Source organism: Sprattus sprattus (genome assembly GCF_963457725.1).
Source record: "Sprattus sprattus genome assembly, chromosome: 17".
Lineage (NCBI taxonomy): Eukaryota > Metazoa > Chordata > Actinopteri > Clupeiformes > Clupeidae > Sprattus > Sprattus sprattus.
In genome coordinates, this window is record NC_137915.1 from 9650623 (window position 1) to 9666437 (window position 15815).

The 15815-nt window shown below is 44.8% G+C and overlaps 3 protein-coding genes across 3 annotated transcripts; 1 reads left to right on the forward strand and 2 right to left on the reverse strand.

Annotated features, from left to right (window-relative positions):
- Positions 1-906: 906 nt before the first annotated feature.
- On the reverse strand, positions 907-8557 carry frrs1b (ferric-chelate reductase 1b; the record flags this gene model as incomplete). The annotated part of the gene is made up of 14 exons (XM_080855132.1): positions 8544-8557; positions 7552-7750; positions 7119-7270; positions 6895-6989; positions 6649-6811; positions 5667-5849; positions 5293-5391; positions 4654-4798; positions 3984-4097; positions 3457-3572; positions 3255-3341; positions 1831-1928; positions 1151-1209; positions 907-1055 (listed from the first exon to the last, which is right to left on the reverse strand). Exons 2-14 carry the CDS (start codon positions 7748-7750, stop codon positions 907-909), a joined length of 1659 nt encoding a protein of 552 aa, XP_080711258.1. The 5' UTR covers positions 8544-8557.
- A 995-nt stretch (positions 8558-9552) lies between these two features.
- Positions 9553-13794, forward strand: LOC308377949 (leucine-rich repeat-containing protein 14). Its single transcript, XM_080854731.1, has 4 exons — positions 9553-9916; positions 10044-10333; positions 10700-11545; positions 11744-13794. The coding sequence occupies exons 2-4, from the start codon at positions 10056-10058 to the stop codon at positions 12321-12323; spliced, it is 1704 nt and encodes a 567-aa protein (XP_080710857.1). The 5' UTR covers positions 9553-9916; positions 10044-10055; the 3' UTR covers positions 12324-13794.
- A 311-nt stretch (positions 13795-14105) lies between these two features.
- wdr97 (WD repeat domain 97) lies at positions 14106-15356 on the reverse strand. The gene is made up of 4 exons (XM_080855356.1): positions 15231-15356; positions 14708-14865; positions 14542-14603; positions 14106-14344 (listed from the first exon to the last, which is right to left on the reverse strand). The coding sequence occupies exons 1-4, from the start codon at positions 15270-15272 to the stop codon at positions 14163-14165; spliced, it is 444 nt and encodes a 147-aa protein (XP_080711482.1). The 5' UTR covers positions 15273-15356; the 3' UTR covers positions 14106-14162.
- Positions 15357-15815: the final 459 nt, after the last annotated feature.

The window sequence follows — 15815 nt, forward strand, 5'->3', positions numbered from 1 at the left end:
CCAACAGCTACTTGATTGGTAAAATATGATATGTTCCATTTCAGACTGAACTACCTTCCTCTGAGTCTTAGTTTGATCTGCTGTAATCAGTATCGGAGACCCCCTGGGTCACACGTCACTAATCAAGCTAATAAGAGTGGTAAGGAAGGCCAGGTTTCCACAGAGGAAGACACCCAAAATGATCCCTCTGAGCCGGAACTCCTGTAAGCGGGAGACATTTTGCATTAACCTTTTGACAGATTCACGGTGTGGCTTTTTCCCCAAAGTAATTGCATAATTATCACCTTAGTCCCCCCTTGCTTACTTTTCTTTCCGAAGAGCTGGATAAGATACTCTGTCTGTCTTCAGCTTTGCTTCCTGTTGGAAAGAGTTACTCAGTGATTTCCGTGGCAATTTAAATATGTGGCTTACATAACCATGTAAAATGCACCGTTTCCCCCAGCGCTAGAGAAGTACTAAAGTAATACCTACAGGGAAATGGAGGGAGGGAATTCAAGGCCATAGAAAAGAAGGTGGAATTTAGCATCAATTTAAAACAAAAAACCCTATTTTAGTCGAGTTCAGCAAAGGACCCATGCATGCATTTCCTCGAGCTTCCTAGAGTAGATGTGCGTAAGAGCAGCCCGTCCTGACATTTCCACATGATTAGTATTCCCTACGGCATGCCGACCACTAACAATGTATCTTCAAGAACAGACTTCTCTACCGTTTAATAGAATCAGACTGTTGCAATTGATTTTCCTCCCTCAGAGGCAAAATAACATTAATCATTAAAAGGACACAAATAATTGTATTGGGCGCGTAGGTGAACTTCTTCCGTTAAGAGAAAAGTGAAAATGTCCCGGAAAGCAGTGAGTTGTTAAATAAATAAAAAAAAAAGAGAGACACTGATTTGCGTCGGAGAAACTAACCTGGGGGAAGACAGCATCTACTGTGGAGCTCGAAAACCAGGTCTGCCAAAACCCCCCAGACCACGAACCCAGCCAGGACCCAGGTGGACCATGGCGCTGGCAGAAGCAGGGCCTGCTGTTGGATGCCCAGGAAGATGGCAGCGACTGCACACAGAGAGACACGTCTGTCAGCAAGTGACAACCAACTGTGTTCACATCCTTATTACTATCACCAACTGAGTGGAAGTAGTCCCCTTTACCTGCAATGATCTGTGCAAGGGTGCCTGCACCCAAATGCATCCACTTAAAGATGGGTCTTCTATGAGAGGCAAGAATAATAAAAAAGACATGACAATTAGTAGGATGACGTCGACATTCATCAAACCGTATCCTATATTTAATGAGTGACATTTGTAAGGTGACTAGAAGCACCTCTACAATAATAACACATAGATGCTAAATGGAACGCTCATTCCACACCAGTTGCATTGCATGTGTGACAGCTACGTCACTGAACTGCTGCGGCTCACATGCCTGCGTTTATCTACACTGACAGCATTGCTCCTCCCTCACTGCTACAGCCAGCCCTATCTTTCTACACTGAGTCTGCCTTTAATTGACATAACGTAATTATAGCCTATTTTGTTTCATGCCTGTGACATATAGCCTGGGCACCGAAACTAGCGTGACAGATGTCAGTCGTGTAACGGTGCTGGTATGATGTAAAAATGACAGATTTTTCCACAGTCTATTTTTGCTAAGAACCTCTTACCTCACACTTACCTCACGCTTACCACACGCTTACCTCACGCTTGAAAAGATGCGCGTCTCACACAGTCAGTGTGGCTGCTCTAACCTGTTAACATGGGCGCTGAAATGGAAATCGAGAGGTTCTGCAACCAGAACCGCCCTGAGCTGACCCTTGGGATGGCTCACTTACTTGGAGGAATCTGGAGGTGGTCTGAAGAGAGCCATGATTGGTTGGATGACAGCAAGGGCCATGACGGTGCAGCCCAGGTAAGGGTGGGATCCAGCTCGCTGTGGAACACCATAAATGCCGTGGTCAGGTTTCAGGTCAGGACCTGCTACTGGGTTTATCATCTATTATCTTCCATTACCGTTTCCATTATGGATGGCTATATTTAGTACAATCTATATGCTTCCCATGGTCCTGGCAAAATAATAAAAAAAAAATCCAATCCAGTTATCCAAATCCAATAAAAAAGTCTTTCCTATCATTTTAGAGCGAGAAACAATGGCTATATATTTGGGTTGAGAGGAATCTAGGCATAACCTGCAGAAGTATCATTTTGATTTAACATTATTCAACAGTATAAACGCCACTATGTTTTACTCTCTGCTAGAAAAGCCGTATGAATATTCAGTACAAAAGCCACGGTGACACGGACTTCTTTATTTATAGGGGAGGAAGCATTTAGATTTAAACATCTTGCAAGTTATGATAATGTATTCAAATAAACCGTGGATAAAAACTGTCCACACTTTAAATGGTGAACTGTTTTTCTTCTGCAGTGAACAATCAACTAGTTAAGGACAGCCTGTGTTTGCCGAACACAGGGCTGTGAACAGCACACAGGTTTCCTGAGGACTGACTCTCCCCCAACTAGATAGTGCCAAAGTACAGATTGCCCTCTGGTGGTGGAAATATGGAACAGCAAGACTAGAAAATAAGGGGAAATGGCTGGCTTTTTGTTTTTTGGCAGCTAATACCATTACAGATGTCCCACATGAGTCACAAATGCATCACCGACACCCGGCACCAAAGGCAGCAATCTGCAGCCACTGATTCCACTACATGTGCTTGACACTGATAATAAACGCGGTGATATGGTCCGCTAAGACAGGGAGCCCAAAGACAACAATTAGCTAAACAACACAGCTAAAAAAAAAGATCCTATTGTGAGGAACTGGAAGGGTCAGTGATTCAGTCAGTAGTGGTGTGGAGAGTCCTGCTCAGGCCACATGGGCGTTCTGCATGTGACAGCATGACACATTCTGAGAATGCGGAGGGACAGTTTGTCATCTGGCAGCTGTGTGTGCGGAGGCAGTGAGAAAGGAGATGATACACAGTTGCCGCAGAAAAGTCACAATGACTGTTTTGGGGGAGGTGTTAGAAAATTGTGTGTGTGTGTGTGTGTGTGTGTATATGTATGTACATATGTCAGTGTATGCTTTGTGTGTGTGTGTCTGTGTGTGTGTGTGTGTATGTTTCTGTATGTTGACACGACTGATCGTACTTGTTTTTGGCCAAAGTGACCCCTTGTACGGTTGATACATGTGTGTTTGTAACATGTGATGGTGCATGTTAGACCAGGCAAACGAGTGGGTGTGTGTGTCCCTTACTGTGCTCCAGCCTCCTCTGTAGATGAACGGCAGAGTGAAACCCACACAAGTCAACACTACCGTCAGCACCATTAGGGCCCGATGCATCTGTGGACAACACACAACACTGAACTAGCAAGCTAGAAAATTAACACTGGGCATATGTAACACCAACTAACCAATCACGACAATAAATAGTATCGATAGATAACATTACCCTTACCTGAAACCACACCCTCTGCCCAAGCAAAGAGCTTTCAGGCCAGTCGTGTTTGAAGTAACGAGCGAATATGACACCTGTGCTGACCAATGTCATCCATGCAACCAGCATAAAAACACCTGCCGATCAAAATGAAAAGGTCTTCTCTTAGAGAGCAGCCACTAATGTTAAAACTACACTAAGCTACACTATATACACACACACACGCCAAAAAACTACAATAAAATACATAAAATATATCTATTTTGATGAAAACACAATTTTTTTTATTAACATTATGTTTTATTTTGAGTTACATTATGTTTTTTTTGTTGAAAAAAACAGCTCTATCTCTCTTACCACACAACTTCACCCACACACAGTACCAGCCGTCTCTGATACAAAACACTTTCTTCAAGAGAGAAAATGATCCCTAAAATACTACCCAGGCGACAACAGCCCTTGCTCAGTGATATGTGGCAGTGTGACACCTTGTAAAGCGTGGAATGAGAACACAGATGTAAATACGACACGACGGTGCTTGACCTCACCGTGAAACTTGATGAGCAGGGGTGATCGGGAGGCACTTAGGTCCTCCGGCGGGCCACTGACCACCTTCTGAAGGGTGGAGATTAACGGCTGGCGGCTATGGCGATGAATCACACCTGAGGGAGAATTCATGCAGATTACATTACTGCTTTTTTGTTACGTTGGTACTTGTTGCCAAGGTGACATTACCCAAGCGGGTGTGATTTGTGAAGGAAAAACATCTATTTTTCACACACATGGGCCATGACTCAATCTTCCAGACAAACACTCATGCATGTTACTTACTCATAATGCTCTTAAGGAAAGGTTTTGTACACTTTAAAGCGCTACAGTTTTAAAAGCAAAGTTGTTATTGTAATTAAACTAGCTGCTTATTACCAAAATAGCATGACAGAACAGAACACACCCCAGTGAAACACAGTGTAACCTCAGCCAGCAGTAACCACAGAGGACATCACACAAGCAAGGTGCAAACCATCTCATAACACCGGCTACCTCGCTCTGAGACGCTTGGCAACGGCTCCATTTACACCTTGGTTGAGAGCGAACAGCGAGAGCTCAGCACTACAAATTACTCTCCACTCCCAACAAATAGGGTGTTAATGGCTCACATAAAGATGCCAAGGCCGAGGCCTATTCAGATGATTTATATGTCGGCAGAGCCCAGCTGACCGTTTTCTGCTTTTCCGTGAGCCACAAACAGGAAGTAGCTCTGGTTCAGGTTGAAACGGCCGAGCTGACTGAGATTGATGTCCCTGCGAAAGCTGCATTGGATGACACCGTCTAACATTGCCCATGCCGTGTCTCGCAGTGCATTCTGGGAAAGAGGTCAGAAAGGGCTGGGGTCAGACTAATGGCACAAAGGTTAAGGGACATAGTATTTCATGTCAGCAGGACCTTTAACTGCACTGCAGACATCAGCAAAGGGGTGGTTTGCAAGGCAGAGCTTAGGTCTTGAGACTGTGCACTGCATACAGCAGTACATTTAGCAATATAGGCCTGTAGTTCAGAGGAAGTATTACGTCTAAAATCAAATCAGTTTTTACAATCACAATTTTTTGGGCTAAGTAAATAGACTTTTTCTTAACTCTGCAGCCTAGTGAATAAGAATTAGCTTAGGTCTTGAGACTGTGTACTGCATGCAAAGCAAAACAATATAGGCCTGTAGTTCAGAGGATACTACCTGAGCACAAAACACATTATTTATCCCTTATATACTCTGATCCCTATGTTTCTTTACCATATTCGCAATCTCTGCAGTCATTGCATTTACTCTGTGAACTTAATGAGGATACTTGTGCCACACCATACCTCTGTTGCCACTTCAGGGTGAGTGCGTCCATGTACATAGGCAGCATTGATTTCCACTCGGTCACCATCTCTTACACACAAATAAACATCGTCATTTCCCTACAGAAAAGCACAAATGATTTCATCAATGTCCCAGATAAGTGCAGTATTGCAAAAATGTGAATTTATAAAGCTGCCCTTTAGGCCACTGGATAGCATAAGCATACTAGAAAGAACATGCCAAACTAGTGCAGTGGGTAAACCTACTAAACCATATAGACTAGTCAATCAGCTTAAGTGAGATAAGTCAGGTGAATACCAGATCACTGTGCAATCACTGGCTACGTAATCATACTGTGAAACCCAGGGCCTCAGCAGTAGACTGCCATGCCTACCATCCATTTATCAAGGGAGAGGGCAAAGGAGACATATCCCTCAGCTGGGCCGCTCAGCTCAAACTGCACGCTCTGTCCCTCTGTCCGGAACGACAGGAAGAAGCACCGTGGCTCAGTCCTGGGGTCACAATTCACCGGGTCCCGCAGGCAAGACTTCCTGCTCCCACAGGCCTCTGCACTGAACTGCGGAAGGAAAACATATTTTTTAAGACAAAGTTTCATACATTTTGTTACAAAGTTCTTTCCCTGTGATCACACATAATGAGTGTCAGCAGTGTACACACCTTTCTGTATTCTGTATGACATTGGTTGTTTGCAAAGCACATCACCAGGCTGTAGGGAACCTTCTCAAACTGTTTTTATTTAGAAACATACAGGCTGGACTTAAAAAAATGAGCCTAGTTCTGCTAAATGGGTGGTTTGTGTGAGCAATAGCCACAATGACTCATAGCTGTGGCCTTGTCACAACTATTAATTTACTTCTAATCATATATTATAACAGATGTCCTTAGGTTTAGATTTCAGGGGAAGGGAATGCAATATGAAATGCTATGTTTTTACAGGAGAAGTACAAAGCCATTCACTGGAAGTCACTCATTAACAATATAGGGTGGAAGTCCACTATAAAAAGGACACTTAATATAAAATGAACCACTCCGTGTGTGTGTGTGTGCTCATTGATCACTGCTGTGTGTGTGTGTGTGTGTGTGTGTGTGTGTGTGTGTGTGTGTGTGTGTGTGTGTGTGTGTGTGGGTTCACTGCTAATGGATGGCTTTAATGAGTCCAAATTCCTTGTGAGTATAAACATACTTATAAATCCGATTTCTCATTCTCTTCTCTGCCTGAGATCATAAGGAAGTCCACTTAATGTCAACAATGGCAGGGCAAACTATGAAAAATAAATAACTTTCATTGGAAACCCCTATTTATTTATTTATTCAAACACACAATGTTGGTCCACTTTGGCTCTGATTGTACTCACCGGAGTGGGCAGCACTGCTGGTGATGTGGTAGTGCTATCTGATGTGGAAGTGCTATCTGAGGTGGTGGTGAAATGTGGAGGCCCGGCAGTTGCCCCGTTCAGAGTGGCAACAGGCCCTGGTATCTGCACCCAGTAGACCTTGTACTTCTGCACTACGGTGAACCTGTAAGATGGCGTAAAAAAATAAATAAATAAACACGTCAATTTCACCCTACACAAGTCAGAGAGGTGTGCCTGGACACTCACTTGAACTGGATGCTGGCAGGAGGGTTGTCCGGTGCCGTCCAGATGGCTTGGACTTGTGTCTTTTTGGCGCCACTCGTGTGACTCACTGCTGACCCCTTAAATAAATAAATAATTATTATTGGCCTGAAATTGGTTATGTCTCCGGAAGTACTGAGCGTGCCTGTAACCATACGGCATTTTTGTTTAACTGATTAGCCTTCACACCCAAGAGTAGAGCATCTCACCTTTGAGTGACCACATGTAAGCAGCTGTGAGATGCTGGGGTCAACAAGGGTGAATGAACCCACTGCCCCACCAGTGAGGTCCCCCTGGGCCCGTACCTCAAGGAGAAAGCCTTTAAAATGGCTGCTTCCTGACACAGCTACAGATAAGGTCACTGAAAATACAACAACAAACTGTTCAAACCGTGCTCATAAATATATGTGTGATGTGTTACTCACTTTGCATTGAGGTAGATACCTGTATACTTTATCCACAGTACAGTGTGGATGTAGATAGATAGATGAATACTTTATTGATCCCGAGGGAAATTAAGGTATGGGTGTCTGATAAAAATGCCTGCATGCAGCACAAGCTCTACTCTGTAAAATCTGAAGTGATACTGTATCTATGATGAAAAGGCCCTGAAAAGAACCGTGGACATGACAAGACACCAACCTCTGATGTGATCTCCTGCATTGTACTGGTACTTGTCCAGAGTTATATTATAGGGCGGGGGTTCGGGCCTGGGGTCGTGGCCATGCTCAGGTATCATATCTCCACATGCTTGGGTCACTTTCCCGTTGCTAAAGCACTCTCCTGACTTAAAATAAAAGGCTAACAATAACCACAGCGTGCTTTGTCTTTTACTGGTCATCTGTGGAGAGAGCAAAAGAACATTTTATTACTTAATAATGACCCATTACACCCAGCAGTATCATAACACCATTTAAGGTTGACCTCGCAGAGTCACTGGCAATGCAATATTCCGAAGAATGAAAATAAGTGTGGTAGCATGCGTTTGCCCTGATGCAGCACATTGATCAGTATTTTACAACGACACTGGGAGCTGTTAGAAAAGATAAGGGCAATACGGAGTCATTGAGGTTAACGTGCCATTGACATATGCGACCAAATATGTGGCATCAAAATCTCCATTGTGAAACTATAGGTATATTGTGCCCTTAATAACACAGCTTAATTTCTAGTCGAGAAGTAATGTTTCACATGTTATAAACCGAAATATTTCAATATCTAATCGTTCACGTAACGTAGATTTCGTTGACATCCAACGTCTGACAGGTAAGCTTGCTTGCTTGCTTGAGGTTACCACTTAAGGTGTGTTAGCACTTCCTCATCAACTTCTGTCATACTAGCAAGCCAAACAGTCGTCTCGGAATAGCAAAAAAGACTTTGCCTCAATCCACAAAGAACTTTGTAAGTTAGGTGAATTAGCTTAAAATAAGTTTCGGTTAACAACACCTACAAAACTACGTCCGTGTTACAACGTAGACTATTTCAGTCATAAGCAAATATAACAAAAAAGAATCAGCATGATCACCACATGTTACGGGTAGTTATACAATCTGAAAATCTTTTAACATTCACGCTATAGTTCTCGTCACGTTGCCTTCTCTTGTACAACAAAAACTGTGCCCTACTCGTCTTACCGTCTGCCCGCCTTGACCCCTGCACACTGAAAGTACTGCTAGGAAATGTAATTTAACAAGGGGTACTGTAAATCCACTGCAGAGGGCGCTCATACAAAACAACAGGTCTGGTAGGCCTCCAACTTACATCTAGGTTTGAGAAAAGGACATACTGGGCATGCAAAGCAGGTTGAGTATGAGTTTAGGACCCAAATTCTCAAAACATTCGCAGACAAATCTTTTTGGGGGCAAATACAGAAATGTTTCAATCCTGTGGTATGTGACCTCGTCCTTTTGATAAACCGATTGATCTGAACCTGTTTAGTTTTGAGGGAAAAAGTAGCACAAACATGTCGAATTGAAGTGGTCTATTTTAATGATCTCAAAGCCAAGCTAATAATCAAATCTGACGCACTTCGTTAGGCTAGTTGGAATTTGCAGTTGAATAGGATGCTTGACGTTTGGTATCGAATAGCCCTCAGCTCTGAGGTATAGGAATAGCCCACTGTTTACATCACGGGAGAGAGATATGCAGATGCCTGAGAGGTGTCGACAGAGGTTGATGAATGAAGTTCGATGTTTTCCACACCGATAGTCTTTCGCAAAATGGAATACCACATTTCCCGTATGGCCGTATCACTTGTTTACAAGCGTTAGGGGTAAATGCATGCTGAAACATTAATTTTGGACCAAACAACACATTTTTTTCTACCCGGTAAGATATAACTACTGCCACGGATAACCTACATTTGTTTTGGCGAATACTTCTGTTCAGATAAAGTGAATCGGGATGGATTGGTCTAACATCTGTGTGTAAACGGGTAGGCCTATTTACTCTGCATTTGAATATTCGCCTACAATCGTGGCTGCAGTTGGACTAGCTGGACTTGTCTTTCTTGGATCATTCTGTAGCGAACGTGATAATCATAAACAATAGGACGCAGTTTATTGGCGTCATCATTAAGCATCGTCGAAAAGTTCACAGAAGAGGCGGCTGATTCCTGAGCTGAGTAGCTACGCGATTGTAAACTTGCACAATATGTCAGTTAGGTAGTTTTGGAAATGTGTTTATCTCGCCAGTATAACGTTACGTTTTATTGGCAGAGAAACTCTGTACCAATGACCCACGATATCGGAGCCATAGCGCCTGCTAATTTTCGAGCTTTTATTAGGCACTAAGCTACCAGCAAGAATTTATTTCAACATAAAATACTTATTTTAGTTTTATTGGGTGACCACAACGGTTCAGATGACTGAGCTTCTGGCTCGGCTGCTGAATTACAGTGCGTTATATCGTTAAACCAGCGTTATGGGTAACATATAAACAAGCATGGTAGTTAGTTAGCCAGTCAGCTAACCTCACTGGAGTCGGAGTCGAGTTGTTTGTGAAACAGGTAAGATACATGAACGCATATCTAGCTGGATGCTGTAACGTTACATAACGCATGTGTTTTTCGTGCTGCTTTGCTAATCAGTGTCGCCTGTTATATTTGACCTATTTTTCATTATTATTCTTTACAGCCTTTTATAACGATGGCACTCTCTTTGGTGAACCTTTGTGCTAAGGAAGTGGTTAGTGATCACAGTTCGTCGCCGTGTTGGCTCGGTTGTGTGCCCAGAGAACTGTACAGACCGCTCCTTGAAGCGGCATTCACCTACTGTCGCCCGCTAGCCATCGGGGAATTAGTGCAGCGATGGCCGGAACGCACTCTGGCCGTGGGACGGAATAGGAGACCAGGACAAAGCCCCCCTAACCGCCTCTGCGTGCAGGCTCTGCTGTTGGCTGTTGTGAGAGGATTGGCAGATAAAAGGTATGAGACTTGTGCAGAAGGCACCCTACGTGATTGACAATACTTAACCGTTTTGATGGATGGTCCAGGTGTTTTGTATGGTTGTAAATCCTTCGGAGTTATTTTGCACTGTATTTGATAACGTGTCGAGGTCAGTGTGATCTTGTAAATGCATCTCACCGTAACGTTAGCTCGCTACTCCACCACATACAGCTAAACCATGAAACGTGTCACGCACGCAATTCAATAGCCTATAAATCAAAGACAGGACATGTTATAAATCACCTCATGTCTGTCTACCAGCTAGACGGTACATACTGTTATGTGTAAATCATGATTTAGAAAAAAAAAAGTTAATCTTGTATACCCCCCTCTCCCCAACTACAGGTGCGCCCTGCAAGTGCTGGATCTATGTGGGTTGCAGTGTGAAGACGAATGTGTGGAGGACGCTATGGGCGGCTGGTCCCTAACGGTTGCCCTCTGCTCCACAGTGCTGCAGGCTAAAGTCGCTGTCCAGAAAGGTGTCAGGAAAGAGGGGGAACGAGAGAGGAAGAGGGGCTTGGAGACGGAGAGAAATAGGGACAGTGCCATAAAGCGGGACCGTGGATCAGGTGGCCGGGGCAAAGAGGTGGAGAAGGGCAGCGAGGAGGGTGAGGACAAAGGGGTAAAGGTGGACCGCCTCCGAGACCTACGAGTGGAAGAGGGGGGTGAGGTGGTGATTGGGGTGAGGAGGAGGATGGAGATTCAGAAGAGGAATGGGACAGTAGACCTGAATGGAGGAAGCGGGGACCTTGATCCTGACCCCGAACCCATACTGGTGAATGTCTGTGCCGACCTGTTTGTCAACGCCCGCTCCTGGGAGCGCATGCGTGGGGCACTCACCTCCCAAGGGCCCCTACGGCTCCACTGTCGCCACCTCCGTGTGGAGGAGCTGCAGGCTCCCTCAATCGCTGCTCTGCTCTCCCTACTGCCCGAGCAGGGCCTCCTGGGCCTGGACATCCGTTACTCTAGCCTGGGGGTGTCGGGACTGGCCCTGCTTCTTCCTCTGCTGGCTCCCTTCCCTCACCTTAGCACACTGAAGCTTCATTACTGCAACTTGGACCTGCACAGGACCCTGCCTGGTCAGGAGGTGGCACTTAAGGACATGTCCCAGGGCCTGGGGGCACTGAAGGGCCTGCGGCAGCTCAGCCTCACAGCCCTGCGGCTGCCAGGACACCTGCGCTTGCTGCTAAGGTATGACTTCACACAGGACTACATCACAGTGGCTTACTCGACAACACAGTCACAGTGTATGAGAGAAAGATGGAAAGTAAACAAAACTAATAGCCTCTAGTTCAAATTGGAGATGAGCAGTAAACTGCTGTGGTCAATTTTGCATTCTGTAAAGTGTTGTAATACTTGATGTTAATTGTGTTTCTCTCCAACCTGCAGCTCTCTCTCCCAACCCCTTGAGGTGCTAGAACTCCCTTACTTGAGTCTGACCCCAGCTGACTTGGCCTACCTGTCCTGCAGTCCCCATGCGTCGTCCCTCCAACGCTTGGACCTGAGTGAGAATAGACTGGACATGTCCACACTGCCCTCCTTGCGCCGCCTCTTCTCCCAGGCTGCCCTCTCCCTCTCCCAGCTCTCCCTTTGTGGCTGCGGCCTCTCAGACAGCCTGCTGGGGACGCTGCTACCCTCTCTGTCCTGCTGCCGGGCTCTGCAGAGCCTGAGACTGGCCCTGAACCCTCTCTCCCTGACGGGACTTCTGTCGCTGGTCAGGACGGCTACGGGGATACCCACCCTCCGGCTGCTCCTGTACCCCAACCCGCTGGAGGAGTACGAGGCCGGGTTGCCCCCTTTACCCTCCAGTGCCCAGCTACTGGACTGGCCTCTGTCTGAAGAGGGGGAGATCAGGGAAGCCATTTTGTTCCAGCTGGAGGAGCTCCTGAAGCAGAGTGGGCGTTCTAATGACCTCTTCCTTACCTCTGACCTGCTGAACTTTACCAAAGATCTGTTGGAGGTTGAGTAGGTTGAGGATTTCAGGCTGTCGGCAACAACGCACCTTGAGGGAGTCTAACTTGGTGATAACAGGGCCTAATTGCGGGACAGGTTAATAGCTGGACAGCTGGACAGGTTACACACCATGTCTGAGGAGTAAGCCACCAGGAGCTTCTGGCATGTTCACTAGAGGGCTGCTCTGGACAGTGATGTTTAGCACTGTATGACTTCTGAGCCAAACCTTCCTGGAAGGGAGCCTGTTCTGCTCAGGATTTGGCTAGGGCAGTCACAGCTATCAAATACCTTGCTTGATAGGTAGGCAACACATCTTGCACATTATGTGTTTGCACAATGGAGGATAATGTTAGTCTTGGGTGCTTTCAGCTTAGCTTTTGACATTCATTTTGATCTCTTGACACTAACTAAGGTGCAGTAATCTTACAGCATCAGTTTACAGTTTAAGTGCCTGACAATCTGTAAAGATCATTTATAAGTCTCATATATGAGTCACATTTGAATAAGACTTATTTTTTTACATAGATGTAAGATATTTACATACATACAGCAAATTTCAGTCAATTTCAATTTCAGTCAATCCACCGTTAAGTACATCCATGCATTAATATGGGCACTGGTGAGAAGGCTGACACACCACATCTGATATACACAAGGCCTGGCACATGCTTTAGTTTGGCACTGGCAGTAAACCAGCAGTTCACTGTGCAATGCCAACCAGGTGCTGAAAGACCCAAAGCAGCATTAAAAGAAGCTCAACCAGAATTAGACTGCACATATGTTCTTTCCAGTCATCCACATCGTCTTCACACATATTTTTTTTGTCATTGCGTGTCCGGCTGAAACCCAGTATCCTATCTGTCATTACTGAACCAGGCATGTCAAGAATAATATGAATGGAACTTTACTCTAATTGGCTCCTTTCCTGGCCATGTCACATAGTGTGTGCGTGAGTGTGTGTGTGTGTGTGTGTGTGTGTGTGTGTGTCTGTGTGTGTGTCATTAGTCCAAATCTTATTTTGGGCCCAGGATCATGTGTTGTAAGAGCAGCTACCAGCAACATTTCCAAAGGAAAAACATTGTACCTACCCTGGCAGGCACTGATGTGAAATTCTGGCAATATATTAAGTCTGATGTATTTACAATGCTTAGCAATACATGCATACATTCATGTGAATTGAACTTGTACTTGACACCTGTATTTATGATGTGTGATGTGTCATTGTATCAGCACTTTATCATTCTGAATGGCTTTGAGTGACTGTTGAATTGATTTGTGCCCTGGTCTAATGGGTTGATTTTGTACAGCTGAGATCAAAGATTTGTTTTAAGTTAACCTGACCACACAGTACAAAGACCTGTATGCAGATTATGTGCTAATTGTGTATTTCCAGTATACTCCTTTTAAACAAATCTGTGCTCTGCAAGCTTTATTTGTGTCGACACAATCTTTGTGATGTGTCAAGGCACAGTAACTGACCCCAACTTAAGCAGAACTTTTTGACAAGTTAACTCGTAAGCCCTTACCCAAACATTAAGCTGACCCCTTGTAGCCAGGGCATTGTTTTTTGCCCTCTAAAATAAAATAACCAGCAACTGTTGTTGTATGTGGCTCAGTGTGTTTATGTATATAAACTATTAAAAAAGGATTTATAGTCCTGCTTTATACATTTAGTTTATTTATTAATATGTGATTTTTAGAAACACATTTTAATAAATCAAGTGCTAGGGATTGATTCAATGCATGATGAATAGATTTTCTTCAGAGGATTAATGAATGCAGCCATCGTTGTCCAGGAACGACCAGGAACTGTCACCACGTAGAACCAGCTCCAGTGGAGGACTGGCGCAGGGGCTTATCTGTAATAGCTGACATAGGACTGCTCCACCATGAAGAAGCGTCTGTGTGAAGGCTTCAGGCAGTGAGGGTCCAGAGCAAAGGGGAACGGGTCCAGGAAGACCTGAGCCAGGGGCAGTTTCAGGAAACGTGTGAAGCCCAACAGGAGGGGTCGGTAGGTCAGTGGAGGGAGCACGATGCCTGCGTCACATGAGAGAGAGGAGTTATCAAGGCAGGTCGGAGGCTAGGACTGGCTCAATGCTGTCAATGCTCTTGTGTCTCGGGCGGATTATGTGCTGTGAATGTCAGCGGCGTGGCTCGCATTTCAACTTAATGAACCAGAAGGGCACATGGGAGCCAATAGAAAAGGCTGGGGGCAGGGAGAGGGAAGGTCTCACCTCGTGGCTCACGTGTCCTGGACATGCTATACGTCTCTCCGAGTCGATATATCGGTCTGGACCTGTACACAAACACACAGGCATGAATACATTAGGAAGTGTGGATGAGGCAGAAAAATCTGTTCATATGTGTTTGTATGAGAGAAGAAAAAAAGTTGGGGTTTACGTGGAAAGCAAAGATGGCATCAGCACTGCGTCTTTCTTTTTGTAAACCTCGACGGGAGGAGCCTCTGCCTCTACGACTTCTGGCAGTGAGCAGAAGTAGTTGAGCACGTCCACTGGCGGAACACCAGCACATAGCAGAGACAAGGTCCTGTTCTGCTCCTGGAAGGCAGTGAAAGAAAACCAGGGGTCATGTCAAGTACCGCTCCAACCCTAGACCTTAGTTCAGCTCTTCGCCAACTTTTACTTGGGCAAATGAAACACTAGCTAGTCGGTAAACGATCAAATGTATGATATCCGTGACGCCATTAGTTTTTGTTGCATGGAAAAACAATTCCCAGTTATCCAGATACTGAACATCATCCTTTCCAAGACTGACATGGTAACAACAACATGGGGTACAGACTATGAGTGCTTTAGTTAGGAGTGCAAGGGCCATAATAGGAAAAGATGACAGATTTGGTCTGGATTAAACTCGGAACCACAAAAGATGGACCATTTTTCTATGTGTAATTTCTCTGCCCTACCTTAAATTCGGCTGTCCAGTGGTTGAGCCAATCGGCAGCCATTTTTCTCAGACCTTGCCTAATGTCAGAATGGCCCAGTGCAGTTTCTTGCCAGGAATTAACCTCCCCAGTCAGTTTTGTGTCATCTCCCTTAAGTCCCATCTTATGCAGCAGGGACAATACGGTCTTCCTGAAAGAGGGGAAAGTACGTTAGAAGGAAATGGGAAGAGAATAACCGGAACGTTTTTACGTAACACTTGACATTCATCCTTACACATTGTTCTAACCTATGACTTCAAAAAGGGGAGACAGGCAGGTTAACGGTAAAATATGATTCTAGCATAGGTTCAGTGTTGATAGAGGAGTTGCTCAAAGGTGCACTATGGAGTTTTTATTGTCAATACAAAAGTGATTGCTGACTCAGTGATATTTCTGTGTTTTGTGCATATTGTCTGTTTCAGGCCGTTAAATGCATTTTTGACATGTCCCTGTCCCTGCTAACTTCAAACTAATGAATGAAAAACACCAACAGCTAATAATTCAGATGAAGAATTAAAATTTCTATCATTATAGGTGTTCTAGAAACTTGCTTATTTTTTGCAACAG

What these genes read in the sequence shown, in the direction of transcription:
- LOC308377949 (XM_080854731.1), top strand. Translation starts at nt 10,056, where the DNA reads ATGGCACTCTCTTTGGTGAACCTTTGTGCTAAGGAAGTGGTTAGTGAT. An exon ending in AGAGGATTGGCAGATAAAAG is followed by an intron (nt 10,334 to 10,699) that starts GTATGAGACTTG and finishes CCCCAACTACAG; the next exon opens with GTGCGCCCTGCAAGTGCTGG. An exon ending in CACCTGCGCTTGCTGCTAAG is followed by an intron (nt 11,546 to 11,743) that starts GTATGACTTCAC and finishes TCCAACCTGCAG; the next exon opens with CTCTCTCTCCCAACCCCTTG.
- wdr97 (XM_080855356.1), bottom strand. Translation starts at nt 15,272, where the DNA reads ATGGCTGCCGATTGGCTCAACCACTGGACAGCCGAATTTAAG. An exon ending in ACTGGACAGCCGAATTTAAG is followed by an intron (nt 14,866 to 15,230) that starts GTAGGGCAGAGA and finishes ACTGCCTTCCAG; the next exon opens with GAGCAGAACAGGACCTTGTC. An exon ending in CAGGACACGTGAGCCACGAG is followed by an intron (nt 14,345 to 14,541) that starts GTGAGACCTTCC and finishes CATGTGACGCAG; the next exon opens with GCATCGTGCTCCCTCCACTG.